General features: G+C 36.0%; 1 protein-coding gene and 1 long non-coding RNA gene across 4 annotated transcripts in view; both read right to left on the bottom strand.

Annotated features, from left to right (window-relative positions):
• The window catches only part of RASA1 (RAS p21 protein activator 1), a 61,054-nt gene that overhangs the window by 24,611 nt on the left and 14,834 nt on the right, over positions 1-21,609 (bottom strand). The window contains exons 2-12 of one of the 3 annotated variants that reach the window (XM_086868718.1): positions 19,400-19,549; positions 17,895-18,030; positions 17,046-17,116; positions 13,727-13,844; positions 12,837-12,868; positions 10,858-10,910; positions 10,077-10,227; positions 7,047-7,125; positions 4,024-4,144; positions 1,817-1,973; positions 143-230 (exon numbers count right to left, since the gene is read on the bottom strand). In XM_086868718.1, the coding sequence (XP_086724844.1) occupies positions 143-230; positions 1,817-1,973; positions 4,024-4,144; positions 7,047-7,125; positions 10,077-10,227; positions 10,858-10,910; positions 12,837-12,868; positions 13,727-13,844; positions 17,046-17,116; positions 17,895-18,030; positions 19,400-19,549 (1,156 nt within the window). Of the gene's footprint in view, positions 1-142; positions 231-1,816; positions 1,974-4,023; positions 4,145-7,046; positions 7,126-10,076; positions 10,228-10,857; positions 10,911-12,836; positions 12,869-13,726; positions 13,845-17,045; positions 17,117-17,894; positions 18,031-19,122; positions 19,220-19,399; positions 19,550-21,609 lie in introns of those variants that run through there. The other 2 variants (XM_086868719.1, XM_086868720.1) reach the window with 2 other exon arrangements.
• Positions 7,726-9,110, bottom strand: LOC147648173 (uncharacterized). Its single transcript, XR_015280814.1, has 2 exons — positions 9,024-9,110; positions 7,726-7,772 (listed from the first exon to the last, which is right to left on the bottom strand). It is a non-coding gene; the product is annotated as an uncharacterized LOC147648173 (long non-coding RNA).

Here is a 21,609-nt window from a genome sequence, read left to right as displayed (position 1 = left end):
ACTAAAATATATAACAACTAAACTACTATATAACTAAGAAATATTTGTGATACATTTGCTTCCTGTTTCAGAAGGGCAACATCATTGAACAACACAAGATAAAAAGTTACTGTTTTTACATTTAGCAAATAAAAGCTCTCACCTGCGCCTGTTCTGGAGTTTCGCCTGCAAAGTAGAAGATGTAATGCTCTTCACTAAAGTGCTGAACTACTATCTGAAAACAGTTTGGCCTTAAAAATAAAAAACAACAAAAAATTAAGTTTAACTCATCTTCACATATTAACAGACACTACATCTGTGTCAAAACAAAGTTTACACTGAGCTAACAGTTTTCCGCTGTTTGTTCTGCTGTCTGTAAGGTGCACTGAACAACTGCATCAATTTTTGTTGATCTACATATTACCATCACATGGAAAGAGGAAGAACTCCAACAAGATTTCTCAGATCTTCAAAAACTGCATTTTGTTTTTGAATGTATCATGTCATTTCAAGAAAGCTACAGTACATGCAGCCTGCTTCAGAATATTGACACATTTTTAGAACAGTGTGTACTGAACAGGCATATCTCCTGGCTTACAGTCACAGCAAAAAATCAGCTATCTGAAAAAACTTGTCAACAACGATTATTCCTAGACAGTTGAAAAGTAGCAGAGGTTCAGCATTATTTCACAACCAGTTAATCACACAGTAAGGATTTTTGTTTCGGAAAACAGTATTAACCTAAGAACTCGCCTATATGAACGTGCCCCACAGCTCTCATGACCAGTGAAATTTGTACTAGATCATACACAAAACATTCCAGTGTATGTAACACAAACCTCTATGACCTTAAATGCCACACAAGTACACACTTCACTGTACTCCTGAGGAAATGGCAGCTTTTTACCAGACACTTGAAGTACAGGAGGAACTCTGGCTCGGCCGCAGCTCCTCACTAACCGCCTCCTAGGCTGCAGCAGCCATGCATGTCCTCCTACACACCTGTAAATACCACCTAGCACCCAACTATGCTCCAACCCACAAAACAGGGTTTCTTAAAAGCCGTTTAAGAGAAAAAAAAGGAATATTTATTGATTACAATATATACCAAAGCTTTTGGCCTAACTGTCAACTACATAGGGAACATTTCAGTAATGTTTTTTAATAATCTTTATCTATATCTGTGCTCCTCATTCCAGTAGTTACTTGTTGGAGGTTTTCTTCTAAATTATTATAAATATTTTAAAAACGCCCAAACAGACAAAGCAAAGCATCAGTCTTTGCAGACCAAGACATGCCACTAATTTTAAACATCTGTCTCTAAGTTTTTTCACAAAATAACTAGAAGTTGACTATATATAATTTTTCAATAAATATTAAGATCCTTAGGATAACCGAATTCTAACTTCTATCATTTATTATATAAGTAAATGTAGTCATTTCTTCTACAAAATGCTGTAATACAGGCCAGTGGAGTTGTTTTTATAACTACCAATGAAAAAATATATAGACTCTCTTCTTTATTTCTAGTAATATCTAAAAGACTTCTGATTCTCAACTTTCTTGCTGATAATCACGTCCCTTGTTGTCAACATATTTTGAATATCAAAATATTACAGTAAGATTTGATGTGTAAGTAACTGAGCATAGTAATTGTGCAAAAACAATCTCTGAGGATGTTTACTTACATGAATTAGTACAATACAAAATACTCATTTTTAAGTAGAAAAGCACCGACCGACTTCTAACCAAGTTAGCTTTCAAATACCTATCAAAACAATGCAGAACTTTTAGAACTTACAAAAATTCTTTATATTAAAAAAAGCTGATGTCCTACCTGCCAAATAAACTGTCATGTACTCCATAGACAGAACACACACTAAGGTCTATTAGTCCTTTGGGTTTTGTGGCTCGTTTTTCACTTTCAAAATAAATAAGCTGGGCATCATTTCCCTCTAATATAAAGTACAAGTTTTTCCATCTCTTTCCTTTACCTGTACAAGAATCAAGCAAACAGTTACCAACATGTCAATTTTGTAAATTAAAAGAACAGAAGAGGGCAGTAAAGCTTCTGTTAAATTCTGAAGAGAAGAACAATGTACAGATAATCACACTTGAGTTATAACATCAGTATACACATTCTATTTTATACAACATGTGACTAAAACCAAATCCTCTGAATAGATGCAGGTAGAGTTGCAAAAGGTTCTTCAAACATCTTCAGTACTTTGAACAGCATTATGCAAGTGCATATGAGCTGCCCCAACAGTAATCTCTTCTCAGTGTTACACCTGTATTTACACAAATCTATCTATTGCAAATAGTGACAGTGTGGACCCCATTTATTAGATTTTTTTTAAGAAATGGACTCTAGACATTAGAAAGTTCCTCCTAAACTCTTGACTGATGTTTAACAGATTGCATTATAATACCTTAAAACATATAGCTGAAGAACAGAAATATGTAAACTCAAATCAGAATCAACCTGCAAGCACATCCGTATGTAAGAATCTGGCTGGTTCCACTTGCTGCAGAGAACAGTTCTTTGAATTACAATGGATTAGGAGCATTCTGCAACAAATTAATGCTTAAATCAGAGTACCATTTAGAAAAACTTTCAGCCTTTATTTTATACTTTAATCATCATAAATCCACTGGGGCCTCAATAAACTAGTAGCAACACTGTTTTCAAAATACACATGTAACACTCATTTATTATACTACAACTCCTAGATGGAAAAGTGATTTTATTGCATTTATTCCATATACACTATGTACATCTCTCTACAACAGTACTCCGATTTGCCTCTTTTAATCTAATTTTTCCAAGTCATTCTCACTTCATTCCTTAGTTCACAACATCTCTCTATACCTCTCAGAATAAGCGTTCTCTGTCTCAACAAATGAGATGCTTCCCTTGCTCTGTTCAGACCATATAGTTTGGGGTAGTTTGGAATTTTTTAATTTTTGTATTACGTTATATGTAAACTCATACCTTCTTTCTTGCTTTTGGTCACTATCCAGATAACCACCTGTAACTTATCCTTCTTGTCATTTGCAGAAATTTTGTTATTGATACTGTTCTTCTGTGTCCATTAATGCTGATTTTTTCAAAAAGTAGAAATATAACACTCAGCAAGGCACTAGCGTCCTCAAAACTTCAAAGACTTGTTCAATGGAAATGCTTCATGGTAATACTGAAGGTTACACTGAAATAAGTCAAACTGTCACCTTTTAATGTGCTTTTTGTATGTAATGTTGTGTCAGCGTTAGAACCCTAAGAAGTCACTGTAACCTTTGTATGGCAGACTGCATTTTAAATTTAAGATTGAAAACATACAACCTCACTTGGAATAATAAAATTAAACCAGCTGTTCTCTGCAGTGAATGTACAGATTTACAGTATTCTAGCTCTCTCAAACCTCTATCAGCTAGAACTTAGTGAGTTCCATATTAAGTACACTTTATGAAAATATATTTAGTTTCACAATTTTGAATACCTTTGACAAGGATGCCTAGTTTTTGTCCTGATTTTTTCAGAACTGTCAACCAAAATGTTCATGCTGCATGTAATTTCATGTATCACACTGTTCTGTTTATCTACTACTTAAGGAAAAAAATCTTTCATACTCCTTACACACTTTTTAGAACCTTTTGCCCACTTCAATACTGCTCTTTCTAGTACCAGTAAACTCACTAAATTCAGCTAGGAGGTGCTCATCTCTGCTCTCTAGTGACCAACATCAGGCATGAGGAAATGGAACCAAGCTGAATCAGGGAAAGTTCAGATTAGATCTTAGGAAAAGGTTCTTCACTGTGGAGGTGGCTGGTCCTTGGAACAGGATACGCAGGAAATGCTCACAGCCTGCCAGGGTTTAAAGGAGCATCTAGATGATGCTCTTAGTCACGTGGTTTAGCATTCCACAGACCTGTGAGGAGCATGATCTTTATGACACACTTCCAATTTAAGATGCTGTATGATTCTGTGATCCTTACCCGCTTTTTCTCTCCCTTCAAAAAAAATAAGAAGCAAACATAACTCACTTTTTTTCAGAAGATAACCTTTTTTAACAATATTTTTATAAAAAGCATCCTTTGTTTTCCGACGAATTGTATTGTAGATTTCTTTTCCATCCACTGTATCATTAAGCACTTGTTCTTGGTGCTAGAAAACATGTGAGAAAAACATACTTTAAGCTCAGAAATTGCCATTAAAAAATGCATCCTATGAAGTTGCAATCAGGATCATCTTACTGAATGCTATCACTACTATTGTTCTCTCACACATTTTACTGAAGCATTCATTTATCATACAATACACTTTGGTAGAAATGTACTATAACTCTTCCCGTATTTCCAAAGCTGAAAGAAAACAGGAGTTTTCGATATAGACCTCTACTAAGCAAGTCATTTTCATGTTAAAATAAAAAAACATGATCTTTCACTGTGATTTCAGAGTGTTAAAATTTATGCCAGTCTTTGGAGATTTATCTAGCTTCTGTCTTCTACCAAAGCTCATAGGCCTGGGTAATCATGGATAAATCCTGAAGCAATAAGAATGGTACAGATCACAATTAAAATTGACAGTCCCTCATTAATCTCATTAGAACTCATTAGAACTCACATGTTGTAACTGAGCAGAACTCAAGACAAGAGAAGAAAGCAGAAACAGGAAACAAAAAAAAAATAAATTCACACAAAAAATGGTAGCATCTAGAAATGCAAGTAATAAATATTACAAAAAACCCAAGCCAGGTCTGACCTTACTAAGTAAGCAGATCAACAAATTCTTTAGCCATAAAAAAACATGAAAAGCAAGCCTATCAGGTTGTAAGGACATCGCTGATATGAAAAGAGACATACGAACTGACTCTTATATAATATTCTACCTTACTTTCTGTGCATATATCTGCAAGAGTAATGATTTTATTCAAAACAACAATAGATGAAACATAATTTGGTAATACTAAGAGAAACTGCAGGACCTACAATGGAAGCTATATCCATATGTTATGAAATGATAATGTAACATAACAATTATCTGTCAAGATAATGTCTGTAACACAAGTACAGTACAAGGAACAGTACACAAAACAAGAGATCTAGTGACAAATATTTTTAAGCAAATATAATATTAGACACAGGAATTTTGTCAGATTGATCCTAAAATGATGCAAAACTTTTGAATTATTTTTTCCCCTCAAAACCACACAGCACGGTATTATATGGAAAGGAGGTAACACAAAGCTGAACATAAACTGCACCACTGAGATCTAAATTTTTAAATGAAATCACAAGCGTATCTGGCTAGGTTAAAAGAATCTGAAATATTCTCGCACAGAAAATGAGTCAATGCAGAGTTTATTAATACAGAAACTAAGTTCTGTGTATATGAAAACCTAAAATAAAGACTTACTGCCATGATTAAAGAGGAATAATAGAGTATGAAGTTACTAACAAGTTTTTCAAGGAGTAGTCTCAGAATTTCTATTTGCTTTCTGACCTAATTACATTAGTGAGCACAAGGTAACAGGAGGCAACAATGGGGAAGCACCAAGGACACAACACCATTAGCAGTATAGGAAAGACTGCAAGGTACACATCTCCTAGTGCAAGACAGGAGTTGCACCTGTTGGCACCTACAGAAAATGAGACATGAATAGCTGAGTCACTCATTGGAGGACTGGGCTGTGATACTGTTTGCTATGCCAACATAATGGCCTCACAAGGATGAAAACTTCTGTCATGGCAGCCCCTAAGCCCCCTGCTGTGTTTTGGGTTTGTAACTAATACAGCATTTGTAACATATCAGTGCTCTGGCTCTTCTTGATCAGCACCTGCATAGCCTCAAGACCTTCTCCATTTCCCACTCTGTCCCCATCCTCAGTGAGGAGGCTTGGTGGACAAGATGCCAGGAGCACAGACAGCTGGCACAGATGATGACAATTCATCTGACAGATATTTTCCCTGACATGTAATATAATGACCAGCAGTAAGCATGTGGGCACAGGGAGGTCTCAGAGAGCAGCTGGGCATCAGTCTATTTTTGAGAAGTGCTGAGTGATTCGCTTCCTCTGCTTATAAAACAGTATTTATCTCAAGCCAGGATTTTTTTGCTTTTGCCCCATTCCACAGGAATAGGGAAACAGCAAACAAAGGTGCAGGTCCTTAGCAGCTCACCAGGGTCAACCCATCACAGAAAATTACATGTATGTTCATTAAGTGTTTTCCAGAGGGGAAGGGAATAAATTGGAGGGAATAAACTCTAAATTGTTCTGGTACATCTTCAAGAAAGGTAAGTTCACACCAAAACTGGTAGCAGCAAGGCAATCATGAAAATATTACAGAGCCACGATCAGCTTCTGTGTGCTTAGCTTGGTGAACAGAAGAAATGCTCTCAATATTAATAAGAAAGATTCCACACAGAGGTAAGAAATGACTGCAACTCTCTTTAGGGAAGAGAAAATTTCTAATTTCCATTGAAACAGGGAAGCTTGGAAACAAAAAAAGAAAAAAATAGGCATGTAAATTTTACAACTAGCTATAAGCTCATGAAAAGCTAAATTATGTAGTGTGTTTATTACTGGTGAGCTCTTAGAATCAACTTCTGCTATGGGACAAATGTGCTTCAGAACAAGTGCTGGAGTCCCAAGCTGTGCAATTATCCCTGAAGCTTTTCAGTGTGTACAGGCTTCCTGTGACAGGGGAAAAACCTCAGACACAGAAGAGAGAAAGGCAGCCTGGTTCCCCTTAACATGGGACTAAATCAAAGCTTGAGCCCAGGAACAGAGCTAGGGGCACAGAGCAGAGGCTGAACACCTCACAGCAGAGACAGAACTTACCATACTTTCTGTTGACTACAAGGCAGTCTTCAGTAAGTGTATGTATTTGAAAATAAAACAAAAGAAACAGATGAGCTGAAAACATTGAAACTGTTGATGACTGGCTACTCAAGATGATCTTGCTTAACTACCACTGGTATCTCAGCTGTAATTTAGAACATAAATTGATTTGATAATGATTCAGTCTGTGACTTCAACATCAAAGGCTCAGAGATGAAATCATACCTGCATCGGAACAGGATCTTTTAAGTAATATCCTTCAACAATCTGTTCTTTTCTGTAGTGCTCAATGATGTCAGCAATACTGTTCCAGTAAGAAAAAGAATATTGAAATGTTAAACACATTCATTTTTCCAGTGTTTGAGAATCTGCTTTTCCATGAAACCACAGAAAACTTTCCCTCAAAGTTTTAATAAAATTAGGTGTTAATCATCATAATCTTATTTGCAGGAATGAGGATTTACTAATATACTGAAGTCAAGAAAGTTCACAAAACTGTATTCAGAATGTATTAATCCTAAACTCTGCAAAATATTTTAATGACTTGCTTAAAATGTCAAATGAGGACACTGCACTTTCCACCTTCAGGTAGTACAGTGCATTACCTACTTTACAACCAGGCTGAAAACTGCTATTCCATTGGCAATAATTTTCCAAGTAAGTCCTAGAGTAATTAGCTAATTGGAACGGGACATACTCTGAGTGAAGCACAATCTCTTTTTAGGAGGACAGGAACAGAAAAGGTTTGTAGGAGGGTTTATACAGATTATCACTAGACATCACCGAGCTATCCTTCTGGAACTCCTCTCTACAGGGAAGCATTCATTCTAATTACCCAATTCAGACTGCAATTGCACTTGGAAGGCTCAGGACAGAGGCAGTCACAGATACAAGGCGAAATTCAAGGCAATTCAGTTACTCTAATTTATTTTTGCACTACTGGAACTTACACTGTAATAAAGAACAGCAACAGGGACATCAACAGAAATTAATAATTTACATGCAAAATATCAATCTAGAAAAAGAGCTAAGTAATTATGTAGATAAAAATATACTCAGCACGTCTTCTCAATTCATGCGTACTCAGTTATGTGTGCAAAGACACAAATAAGGCATGTGTGCAACACAGGAACAATAGCTGATACTATAAAAAAATCTCAAAAACTTCTATATAAGGCTGTATCAAGGCATTTTGGTTGGCTTTTCTATTTCATTCTGAAGCGATGAACTAGCACAAACTTGATAAAATGACCTTCCCACAAGTATTTTTATTTTTCAGGCACCAAAAATGAGATGAATGTTTCTTCCAGTTCTAATGAAATCAAGTAATTAATTTCCATTTTTACTGAGATGCTGTCTGCATATGCTGTTTTCTACATAAGAATTTCAACTGTGACACACTACAAGAAATAATGACTTGGTCATTATACTTCACAGGTTGAATAGCTACTACCAACTTTTTCTCATCAATGAAACAGCATTGTATGAATTTTCTCACTCATCCAATCAGGAATACCTTGACCTTCAATGCACCATCTGCTTCCTTGAATAAAAATGCCATTCGGATTTCCTCAATGTAAGAAGCAGGTGCCTGCAAAATTTCTGCAATTTTGTAATACAGGCTGAGGAATAAACTCAGTTCCATTTAAAAACTCATTCTGTAGTTAGAGTAACATCTAGACTAGGATAAGCCCTGATAGAGCACCTCAGGGCTGCATTCTTCATTACATGTTTGAACTTCCAACTAATTACCAACCTGATACACACAGTAAGTTGAACTAAATGTAAATTTAAGAGTATAGTGATAATTCTCCCAAACACACAACAAAAACAAAGATTTTCTTTCAGACCAAGGAAGATGTCTGCAAACTACATACCAAAATACTAAAAAAAATTCTTTAAGCACTTTGCCATAATTTTTTGCTGCTTAACTTTAAAATCCTGCTTTCTGTTCAGCTGCATAGAATCTCTTTTAAGACAAATGTAATCTACACCCCAAATGAATCCAACACCATATTAAAAAGTAATCTGAAGCAGTAACAAAATAGTAACTTTCTGGAAGCGTACTATTTAATGCTATAAATCCATCTGAGACTAATAAGAGTTCTGATAAATTGATGATTAATTTGATATCACTAAGGGTGGGGGGCTCTTGGCCTATCATCCACATAATAAGCCATGCAACTGGAAATCAGCATTTACCTTCATGGAAGCCTAACCCTGCTGATAGCCTGGTTTTCACTGAGGATGGCTGGAGGCCCGACTGATCAATGAAAAAGGTATTCAAGCAGCCTGGGTGTGAAATGGGCATAGATTCATAAGGATCCAATTATTTAGCCTCACATCATCATGTGAGTGAAGTCATATGAAAAAGACCACTTAACTTAGTAAGGAGACCTTGACATTTTCTCAGACACAACTGAGCTGCTGAATCTCTACCCAATCCAAAGCCAAGCTGGAAGTGACAGAAATTCTCTGTGCAGGTAATAATGCCCTAGTCCTAGGGTGAGCAGTACTGGAAAAATGCTGGTTTTTTAAGGCAGGCAACGACCTCTGTTTAAGGAAGAAAGTGAGTTTTCACTACTGAGAAGTCTTCTGGGTAGAACAACTCTAAAAAAATACTATCAAAGATGGGTGTGTACTGATAGTTTCTCCCACAAAAGGGGAAACACCTCATTATTTCTCTTTCTTTTTATATAAATTGCTCTATTTTTGCACAAATGGTAAAAGAAATGCATCTTAAATGAACTGATCTGTATTTCTGTTCCAAGTACCGTGTAGATATTTCAATGCAATTTTAGTAACTTTTTCCAACAATGAAGGTGTTTTTCCCCTTTCTTGTAAATACCTATTTCTATTATTTGGAAACTCTGTTGATTGTCTCAGATAAAATTACTACTTTATCTTCCCCTTTACAAACAGACAAGAACACATGGGAGATGCTTCCAGGCTGCTTCAAATAGAGTAATCTCTTAGAGATACACAATTTATGGATTCACACAATCCATTCAAACCACAATTTACAGAGTGAAGCAACTGTTGGCAGAAGAAGCACAAATACTTAAAGAGAAACAAGTTACACTTAGACTATTTAAGCTGTGAGAATTTGCTCAGTTAAAATAACTACTAAGGAAATTAGGGGAAATATTTAGTATAAAGGAAACTACAATCTTAAAATCATAGTAGTGAATAATAATCAGGAACAAGTTATACAAGCATAGGATATGCACAATTCCTTCTGCCACAAGAACTCACCTATTATAGTATCTGCCTCCCATCATAAACTGATTGTTTGATGTTGGACATATTTTAAAACGCTGAATATTTTCACTGGTCCGGAAATAAAGTGAATAATCACCAGGGGTATTATCTGAAGGCCTCACAAGAAAACTGCACACCTGACCAACTGAAAGGACATCATAATAGTGTTATTTTTCTTAGAGATATATGTAAACCCTTACTAAATCTATTTCTACATAAACTAGGAAGGACACCACACTTGAAGAAATACAAACCCTACAAAGGTAAATTTCAGTGATCTCAAACTAGAAGAACTAGTACTAAACCACCAAAATTAATGAAAAATGGTTCAGCTGTAGCCTGCAACCTAGCCATATCTTCACCATCTCTACAGAACAGCGCACAAAAAAAGTTTGATAACACTTCCAAAAAACCACAATCTCTGTCCCAGTATTTAAAGGACGGTATTTAACAATATGGGTCAGAAGTACTGTTTTCATTTAAAGAAATATTTGCTTTATAAAAGTGAACTAATTGAGTCCATATATAATAATTTTAAAATTAATAAAAGAAAAAAAATATTAAATTAACTTTACTTGAGAACATATTCAGTATTGACAGCTCCTAAAGTTCTCTTCTAGTGTAGCATTCTACTGAGAGAACACCCAGAGGGGCAGAGGAATCTAAAACAGTCGTACGTTCAGACATAAACGGAAGTTTTGCCACGGTTTAGTATTAATAGAATCACTTTGTGCCATTTCACTATCACTGTGTTTCACATCAGAAATACATGTACCTGTCATCAGCAAATTGTAGGCTTCTTGTTTGGAGATCTTCCCATGGAACCATCTTAACAGAGATGAAGAGAAAAATTAGAAAGCAAGACTACCAGCTCTCTTTTTTTTTTGTTGTGGTGACATCCAAGGCTCTGGCACCTATGAATTAATCTTTATTTAAAAAGACCCAATATATCAATGTATATGCTACTTAATAATTCTCTTCTACCGATAGCATGAAAATACTAACATTCATAAGTATATAAATAAATTACTCTCAATAAAAGTATCCAACATTTGGAGCTGATGTTCAAATACAATTCTGTTTAGAGATTGATATGAATTGTCCAAAAAGTAGATAATTTGACAGGCATTATTTGAAGTCATACAGCAATGTACTAGAATCATGAAGTCTAAAGCTCAAACAAGAAGTTAAACACATACAGAAAACCTCAAACTCAAATTTGCCAGAGCTGTGGAAACAAAATCTAGCTTTGTTAGGTTAATGAATACAAACTGCTTTGATCTCACATCTTGGTCTTTCCCAGAGTCCTGCATCATCAAGCAGTACCGCACAAAAGCTCACAGCCTCTGCCTAGTCTCGGCCTGACACTTAGCACTATTCAGAAAAGCCTGACATGCTACAACTTAATAATTTGCATTTAAAGGAAAGTTAAAGATATGGTGCTTTTATCTATGAGAAAAGATCCCAGTTTCTAACTCTTTCTCCACTACCTTCAGATACTAATTTAAGGATTCCTCTGAAAGATAAACAACTGCTGAAGGACAGAATCAAAGCTCCAGGTATCTCCTACAGGCTACCTTCCAAATAGAAAATTTCCACTTTAGAAGACATCCATACTGCCCAATTTACTAGTAGACCACAGTAAACCAAATAGACCACCGAAATGCCTCCTTCTGCCACCAGCCTCCTGTAAAGTGCGAAATAGCAAAAAACCAGCAAGCACCAATATGACAAACAAGTGAGGACATCAGATTAAGTCATCAAGGCACTAGACATTTTTCACAACTATCTGCCACTCATCTTCACTTGTGAATGTCAGATCTCTTGTTACCTGGGAGAAGAGACCTCTCTTCTGTCTACAACCCTCCCTTCGGCCATCTGTAGAGAGCAATGAGATTCTCCCTGCGCCTCGTTTTCTCCAGACTGAGCCCCACCAGTTACCTCAGCTGCTTCTCATCAGACTTGTACTCCACACCCTTCCCCAGCTCCATTTCCCTTCCCTGGACTCACTGCAGCACCTCATCATGTCAGCATCTTTCTTGCTGTGAGAGCCCAAAACTGAACCCAGAACTCGGAAGCTGGCCTCACCAGTCATGAGTACAGGGGGACAGTCACTGCCCTAGTGCACACTATTGCTGACCCAGGCCAGGATGTCAGTGGCCTGCTTTGTCCCCTGGGCCCACACTGGCTCATGTTCAGCCAATGCTGAGCAGGTATTTTCTGCTGAGCAGCTTTCCAGCCACTGACCCAGCCTGTAGCAGTGCAGGGATTGCTGTGAGCCAAGGGCAGGAACCATCGCTTAGCCTTGTGGGATCTCATACCACTGGCCTCACTGACCCAGCCTCTCCAGATTCCTCTGCAGAGCCCTCCTACACTCCAGAAGATCAACACTCCTGCCCATGAGGCAAACTGAGACCCTGTTCTAATAGCACTCTGGTACAGTATTTAGAGTATTTACAGCGTTGTATCTCCAAGGCAACTGTGTTCAAGAAGCACCCCACTGTGCACATTTTAGCTGAAAGTGATCATTCATAGCCTCATCTAAGATTTCAGCACTGCAATATCCATTAGCAACAGACATACTTATCACAGGATTTTTTCATGTTAATTATCCCTGGATCTGCAGCAGTTAGTATATATCTTGAGATTAAAAAATAAATGTCTTTGGCCACTTTCTCAAAATCTCAGAAATCTCATAGTGGAAGTTTACAAACAGTTATAATTCCTTTTAAACAACAAAACAAAAATCCTTACATTTTGCCTTCATGGGGATCTTCTTCTCTTCCCTATGAGAAAATTAACATATCAAGTAAATGACAACAGTACAACTCAATTTAAAAAAAAAAAATTGTAAGTTAAGGCCTTCCGTAGAAAAAAAAATAGACATTTAGAAGTCCAAGGCATTTTTTAACTAAAGGGCTTACTGCAGCCCTATGAAAAATTTTCCTCTTCATTCATTAGGTGAAAATTCAGCAAAAATGTTATTTCTGATGATTACTTTAGTCATGATCTAAGTGCTTTAGAGGTGGTAACTTGTTAGAAACTTTCAACCTGCTCAGCCTTCCTAAGGTTAAATTGCCACAGACCTATCAGTCTACAGATCAACAGTCTAGTACTGCCACTTCAGTTTAGCTATTCACATCCTGACACAGGCCACCTATGGGAAGCATCTCCAGTAACCTTGCTATTAGCAAAATATGGACTGTGTAAGAAGATATTACAAAAAATTAATTTTTTTTTTCTCACCAATAAATTTTTAAACCAAATTTCATCCTTGAATAAAAAGACCTACAACAATGCACAATTACATTCTGTTAATTTAATGAACATTTCACGGCAATTCCAATAACAAAATGCAACTTAATAATTCTTCACCAGAACAGCAGGTTTTAGGGAAATGCCTAGGAAATTTACAGTACCATTCATTTGTACTTATCTTTGGACAACATATGAATAAACATTTTTTGATCATGAATTAGGCTTAAAGGTTTGTTTTAGTATTTTAGAACAACTAGATAAATTTATTAGTTTAGAAAAATACATAATTAGAAAACAGGCAAATAAATTTCACTAAGTCTTGTTCAATATTGTTTTATCAAAAAAATCCTATTCATTTAGGAAATCTGAATATAAAAATTACTTACCACTTCTTCTACCAGGTCTTCCACAATAAGACCTTGTTCATCTGTCCGTAGGTTTGTAACCCACATCCAGCCATCTTCCAATTCATTATGGACAATAAACATGTCTCCTTTAAGGAAACTGAAGAGGGTTACAGCAAGATTTAAATCAGAGATACAATCATAATATAAAGTTTAATTAACACAATGAATTCTTGAGTATAATTTACACAATATATTTAGGAAAACCTATTTGCAACAAATCTAATATAAAAGGAATTGATATTCCAAACACATGTGTATTTCTCCTCACAGTTAAGTGGCTACCATAAACAAGTTTTCATAGTTTTGATTTATGTTTAGTATTTAATATACACTTCAGTGCTGTCAAAGTGTGATAATGTATAAAACAAAAATAACACAGCAATATAAAAATACAGTAATACTGTTCTTTTATCAAGAGAACTCAAATATGAAACACAAGTAAAACAATCCTTAGTAGTCTATAAGAAAATAATATTTCTTTCACTGTAAAATTACCTTGCACAACGTAAGTTGTGGAATACCTATTCATTATGTTCTCACATATGAAAACAAGTGATGCAAAGAGAATATGGAACAGTTAACAGAGATGCCATGCAAAATCAGCAAATCACAGAATCAAATAGGTTGGAAAAGACCTCTGAGATTACTGAGTCCAACATATGACCAAATACCACGTGACAACCAAGTAACAGCACTAAGTGCAACACCCAGTCTTTCCTTAAACAACTTCCGAGACAGTGATTCCACCACCTCCATGGGCAGCATTTCAATGTCTGATCACCCTTTCTGGGAAAAATTTTCCCCTAATGTCCAAGCTAAAGCTGCCCTGTAGACTAAAGGGGAATTTAAGATCATATCCTCTCATACTGTCACTGGTTGCCTGGCAGAAGAGACTGAACTCTGCCTGGCTACATGCTTCTTTCAGGCAGTTGTAAAGGCCAGTAAGATCTCCCTTGAGACTCCTTTTCTCCAGGCTGAGGTGCTGCAGCCGCTCCAGACACTTTACCAGCTCCATTACCCTTCTCTGGACACAGTCCAGGACCTCAATGTCTTTCCTAAATTGAATGGCCCAGAAGTGGACATAGTACTCAAGGTGCTGAGCACAGGGAATCACTTTCATAGTCCTATTGGCTACAGAACTGCCAATCCATGCCAGGATGCCACTGACTCTCCTGGCCACCTGGCTCATCTTCAGCCAGCTGTTGACCAGCATCCCCAAGGCCGTTTTCCACTGGGCAGCTTTCTAGCCAGTCTTCCTCCAGCCTGTAGCTCTGCAGAGGGTCTTATTGTGGCCAAAGTGCAGGACCCAGCACCTGATCCAAGGGAGTTTTCAGTCCTGGAAGACTACTGCAAGTTACTTCTTAAATGTTAACAACACACACTCAGGTCACATGAAAACCTTCGCGGCAGCACAGAATTTTCAATCATGTTTCATGATGCACCAAGGTAGAGGAAAAACAATAAATAGTTGAACTATTAACTACTATTAAGTACCATTTCAACTCAAAATTTCATAGCAAAAGTCTATGGCATGGCTTGCATTTGAAGTGGGCTAACAGAAAAAACAAAAAGCAACAAACCACTGTCAAAAACAAAGAATAAATTCAACTGCTATTCAGCTTGAACAGCTGACAGACAAGAGCACCCTCCATTACCGTATAGTTACTGCATGGAAGACATGCTGAAATTAATTCAGTAATACTTCAAACTTACTAAATTTTAACTATGATATTAAAATTCTGTCAATATTCTCTGAAATACATAATGTTTTCAAGAGCATATTATGGATGCTAGCTTTGGAGCAGGCTGCAGAGAGCTGCAGAAACTGCAGGCCCCATGGCCTATCAGTCCTGCCTGAGAAGCTAGCCTGAGAAATTAATGGGAGGATTTCAAAACAATCCTCAAAGACAGAAAACAACTGCCAGGTGCTGTTTGTCTGTCCTCTTGTTTTCCTTGCAGGAGAAAGTCAGGGGGGTGGCGAGTCCCATTGACCAATGATGGTGATGTAGCACTTTGCTAACCAATAAGAGTTTCCTTTCTGTACTTTTCCACGTATCTGTCTATAAGACAAGCCTAGAACAATAAACTAGAGAGATTCTCCTGTTGTGACTCCCTTGAGAGTCCGTGTTGTTCTTTATCGCCGTTCCCAATCAGAACAACAGCATATTAACTAAATCTAGAACAAATGGAGAACTCTGGTCTCAGCTATGCCATGAAAAGAACTGTTTTAGCCACGTAGACCTCAAAACCCAAATACCAAGTATGCATTTCAGCTCTATTCTAAAAGAGGAAGAAAAGATTTAATTGCCTTAATTTTTGTTATGACAGCAAATAGTAAAACGCTATTTCCTCTTAAGCTGACAGGTGCAATAAGGCATGTAAAGGACTCCATTTTTTTTTTTTGTTCTCACATGTATTAGAAAGCCTTAGTTGTAACGTGTCATTAGGGAGCCCCTTCCCAGTCCTAATACCTTACTAAAACACATAATTATAAAAACAAATATCCTCATATCATCCTTGGATAAAAGGATGAGACTTGACTGTGAGTCTTGGAATAAATTTCCATTCAAATGAGGATACAAAGTTCTCATACATTCCTCTACATTTTAAGATAATAATCCAAAACCTAAGAAAATTTTCAATCCAATATTTCTTCAACTGGTATATTACATCAGCTTATGAAATCTGCCTCATTATGATGAGATGAGATGAGAAATCACCACAAATCACTTTCATATCCTCCTGTTTTTTCATCTGGAAAAAATTATCTCAAGAATGAAGTATCTATCCCAAGTAACCAGATAATGGTCTTCTATTGAAAGACTCACTTCCTCCATTCTAAATTTGTAAGTAGTCAAGGCTCACTTTCTCTTTCTAGTAATCTGAACTGTTTTCCTTAGTAATAACATCTACTAATAGTTCTGTAGCAGTTCAGAAAAAAGCCTAGCTGATTTCTTTCACAGACTCAGATAAGGCATTTCTATATAGAATTCTTTGGCACATAAATTTATTAATTTCAATATATTTCAAAATTATAATATTACTAATTTTAATTCAATGTACCTAATTCTATGTAATTGAATTCTATGTAATGTACGTTCCCTTACAATTAATACAAACACATATACTAAGAACAAAATGTCTTATTTCCCCAAAGAACAGAGACATACCATCCTTTAATCTAACTGTGTCAAGTTTAAGATGCAACTGGAAAGTATTTTTATACAAACACCTACCTAAATTACTACTTATAAATACTTTTGAGAATTTCACAGCGACTACTGTTATCCAAACATACCTTATTTCATCAGTCTCTGGCACTTTGGTGTAAGGTAGAATTGCTCGAACTCTCCTTCTGTCTTCCACAGGCTACAGTTTAAAAGAGAGCAATGGTTTTTTCTCTGCTCTGTACTGTATATTCTATACTGCAGAATCATTCTCTCCAGCATTATGCTATTCTGAAGCAAAGAACTGGTAACTTCACTAATACCCACCTTGCCAGTTTTATATTTCCAAAGCTCAAAACCACTGTCATCTAGAAATGTGTAATTTGTTGGCTAAGAGAACATTTATTTTACTTTTTTTTTTTCATTTAGAGCAGAAGGAATGTCCAGAATTTTAACATTCAGAAACGTCTTTATTCAGGTTTTGGGTTTTGTTACAGGGGGTATTTTGCAGTGTTTTGTTTCATTTTCATTACTTTTACTGTTTTAAAGATGGGTATATGAAAGAAACCTTGGTTATCTCCAAGACACATATTTGAAACCATTGTTAGATATGCAAAATGTCACTAAACAGCGATGGTTACATTACAACAGTGCTCTTTAGCCAAGAGCTCAGTATTTATCTTGTTTTTCTGTGTCTACTTAAAATGATTTTACTACATTGTGCAATAGCTGAAATACCTCTATCCTCCACATTATGTAATTTTATTAAATAGCAAATGTTTTTAATCATTTAATGCATATTTATGATTTTTATCATTTAAATGCAAAAATACATTTTTATACCACTTACAGTTCCACATATGCCTATACAAAATTACAGGAAACTTTCTAAAATTTTTTTCCCAAAGAAAATTCTGAAAAATTATTAACGTTAAAAACATTTTAGTAAATTACTTTTCAGAATTTTTTATTTTACTTGCCTCTGGAGGTGCTACTGGAAATAAGAGCTTTTCCCCTTTCAGCAAGCAGGACACATGACTGTAATAACCAATCAGGTCTGACAGTGAAGCAAAGCGACGCCCACCAATGTAATAGTCTCCACACATGGCAATAATCCTGTTAATAAAAAAAACCCAGAAGCTTGACATTAGGAAACTTTTTGCTACCAGTTTCTGGTTTTCCTTTTTTGAAGAAAAGAAGATTAAAATCATGTTTAATTCTTAAAACAGTGCCTATATTCAGCAAAATACACTATTACAGGGTCTCTGTAAACATATAAGTAAACCTAAGGAATATTTTACCCAAATATTCACATAAATATATATATATATATAGTATGATCTATCAGTTTTTTATGTAAAGAAAGTGCTGATTCACAGAAAAAGATGGTACATTTGTCAGGACCAAATGAAATCAGAAAGAAAAAAAATCTGAGAGTGAACATCCTGGAAAAGTGAAATAATGAACTACTACACAACAGCATTATTAATTGTATCATGCACAACATATACCTTTTATATATATTCCTATAACAGGAATAAAGTAGCAAAGTACTTTAACAAAAAATTACTACACTTCAAGACTATACAATGACAAAAACAAACACGATCAAAAATTAGTCATTTTATTACAGTTAGTTTAGCATCCATATTAAAAGTTAAAAAATTACTTTGGAATAATCAAAGTATCTCCTTAAACTCAATTTAAAAATTTGATATCTAATGGGAAAAAGCTCACATAATCATTTCAGCAGTGTAAAAAACCAAAGCCTTCTTACAAAACGGTTTATTTTCTTTAACGGTGTATTTTCTTAAAGGAGAGATTCTTTAATGCATAACTTGAATTAAAAGATGTTTCTCACAAGAAGTAATGTAAAATGCCTACAAAGATGAATCTTCAGAAATTAAATTCAAGCTCATAAGCATATAGCATTGCAAGGGGATTCAGAAAACAATGCTCACAATGCTCAGGACATATGCTTAAAGCTGTTTCCAGCAAAGCTTTAGATCACTAAACATGTAATCTATTGATGTTTTTTGCTTTGGGGTTTTTGCTTGTTTTTTGGTGGCTTTTGTTTTGTGGGGTACTTGGTTTGGGTGGGGTTTTTTCCCCTCAAAATTAAGGAAGCAACAAGATGCACTAGCACTTTAACTGTGCTAACTACAATGATTACTATGGAATAGACACAAAACAATCTCTTTGACTGACTAATGAAACCTGCATGGTGATTTAAGTCTATTCAAACCACTTTAGGCAAGCTTCTCTATCCAGATATTTTTGGTTTCCTCACACTTCGTTCTTCATCCTATAAAGTAATTTTAAAATAGCATGTTTTAAAACAACCAAACACAGGTAAAAAGCTGTACCATGAAAGCATAAAGAGTCAAAAACACTGCATTATAATACAATCACTGTTCACTTTATTGTGTTCTGAAACATAAAGTAGATAGATCACAGTATTCAAAATAAAACACTTAATTCTCACCTAAAATGATTGACATTTGTTTTACTAAGGAATGAAAGCACAAATGAACCTGGTCTCCGATCACTCTCTCGAATAAGGTAACTTCCAGGTTTTCCTGCTTGTCGAAGACGTTCTTCTGCAATTGTTCTGTCAAGTTTTCCATGATACCACCTGAAAAAATGAGTAACAATGTATCGCCTTAGAACTTAAAGATTGTGTTTACTCTCACAAAATAGACCCATGAAAGGAAGAAAATCTTTCAGTCAAAACCCATAAAACTCCAAAACTTTGTTTCAAAGCTATCACGTTGTTACAATTTCAACCTCCTAGTTTAATTATTTCCAAAAAAACCAGTATTTTTAGCGCAGCAGAGTTTTTCAAATAACCTGCTTTTCCCAAGGAATAGCACTAAAAGGCAGAGGCTCTACATATATCATCAGTTTCTACCTCCTCCCTAATTTGTAACTTTAAATAAACAGGAACTGAGGTGACTGACCTGACTTGAAAGAATTGTAGTTTAAGCCTACACGGGTGTCAGTTCAGGCTGGGTATTTCAAAAGCACAGAGAACTGAATTTTGTCAGACTGTTCCTCAGCTGACAGAGATGCCGCTGCAGCAAAGCCAGTAAAGAACTGGACAGCAGTCACCAGGCCACCATCCAGCCCCAAAACCACCCTTCCTAATCACAATGTGCACCCTTACCAATCAAAAATGAGTGCCAATACATGGTAAATCACAGACTGCAAAATATGACAAAGGAAATCTTTAATCTACTGCTACCAATCAAGCATTCAATCACCTATCTCAGTTTATTTACACACCCTTTGTCAGCACACTTGTTCTGCTCCAAATGATCAAGTGTAACTTTTTTTTTTCAAGAAAGGAGTATGGAGAGCAGTTTTCATAGACAGCCATTACTCTCATTACCTTCACCAAGCCACAGCATGTTCAAGAGCTATATACTGCAATAATTCATTAGCTCCTCCACCTAATTTTGCTTGATTAAACCTTTAATTTTTACACTCAGAAACTGTCAGCTTCAAAACAGCCACTGTTTCAGACAATTTAGATCCTTCACCATTTCAGATCACATACCATTTAGTTCTAATAGTTCACAGACTGTTTTACAAGATTCACAAACATGCAATTTAGAAGATATGTAAATGATCTCTTGAACTAATATATGCAAAAATATCAAATATTACACAGCACACCATTTCAAAAAATAAAAAATTAAAAGCTGAGCTATTGATAAAATCTGAAGTATGATAAATAGAACAAAAGCAGTTTTTTTTCTACAAAATGGAAACAAAAGCTTAGAGAGCTTTTATCAGAACAAAACCCTGATAAACTAAGCCAAAAAACACCATTTCACCAGCAGGAGCAGCACAAGCATAGATATAGTTTAACCTGGCTAAACTAGGTGCTTGCTAGCACTGCTGCCCTTCGCTTCTCTTCCTCACCCTGATCAAAACAAGTCAAACCAGTAGAAGCACTGTTGTGTCTGTACAACTTTTAAAACTTCAAACTGCTGCAGGCCTAGTTATATTAGCAAGAGCCTGTGTCATTCCATTCCAGAGCAAAGCAGCCTCATGAACAGAAACCTGTTGTTCAAAGACAGTCCACAAAGAAGTGGATCACACCTCCCCTGCTAGGAGGGTCTTTTAGGAAATGAAGCAAAATCAAGACTGTTGATTTTGAAGTAATGAAATGGGATGAAATATTCTGTGTATCTGTGTGCACAGCACAGCTGAAACTTGAGCGAGTTTGTTCTCAACAGGTCACAATTAGGCATTGCGTTCCTGGACAGAACAACTTTCACGAAGTTTAAAACTTCTCAGAGACCCAAGAAACTTCCCTGATGAAGAAAATAACATTCCATTTCATTAGATCTATTTTAGACAAATAATAGGTTCATTGAGCTTTTATTTGTTCCTATTTATCACCCACTCAAGGAAAATAATCTTAATTCTATTGAGAGATACATTGCATTACAATGCCAAACTTAAAGAAAGGCACAGTTTGAAAATGGAGAAGTGGGAGTCTTAGTAAGAATGCAAATTACCTCTAAAAAACCTACAGAGTAAACAGAAAGGCAGGATTCTATGCAAATAAAATAGTTTTTCTGTAAGGACCAGGATTTCTAGCAACAATAGCACAAATTCAGGCGCTCCAATTTTCAGACAAGAAGCTTCAAACACAAAGGACACCCTCCTTGCTGGTGACAGCAA

This window comes from Cyanistes caeruleus, chromosome Z (assembly GCF_971803275.1).
Source record: "Cyanistes caeruleus chromosome Z, bCyaCae1.hap1.1, whole genome shotgun sequence".
In the NCBI taxonomy this organism is placed as follows: Eukaryota; Metazoa; Chordata; class Aves; order Passeriformes; family Paridae; genus Cyanistes; species Cyanistes caeruleus.
The sequence above is the reverse complement of the archived record's forward strand: the minus strand, read 5'-3'. Positions and strand labels throughout refer to the sequence as shown.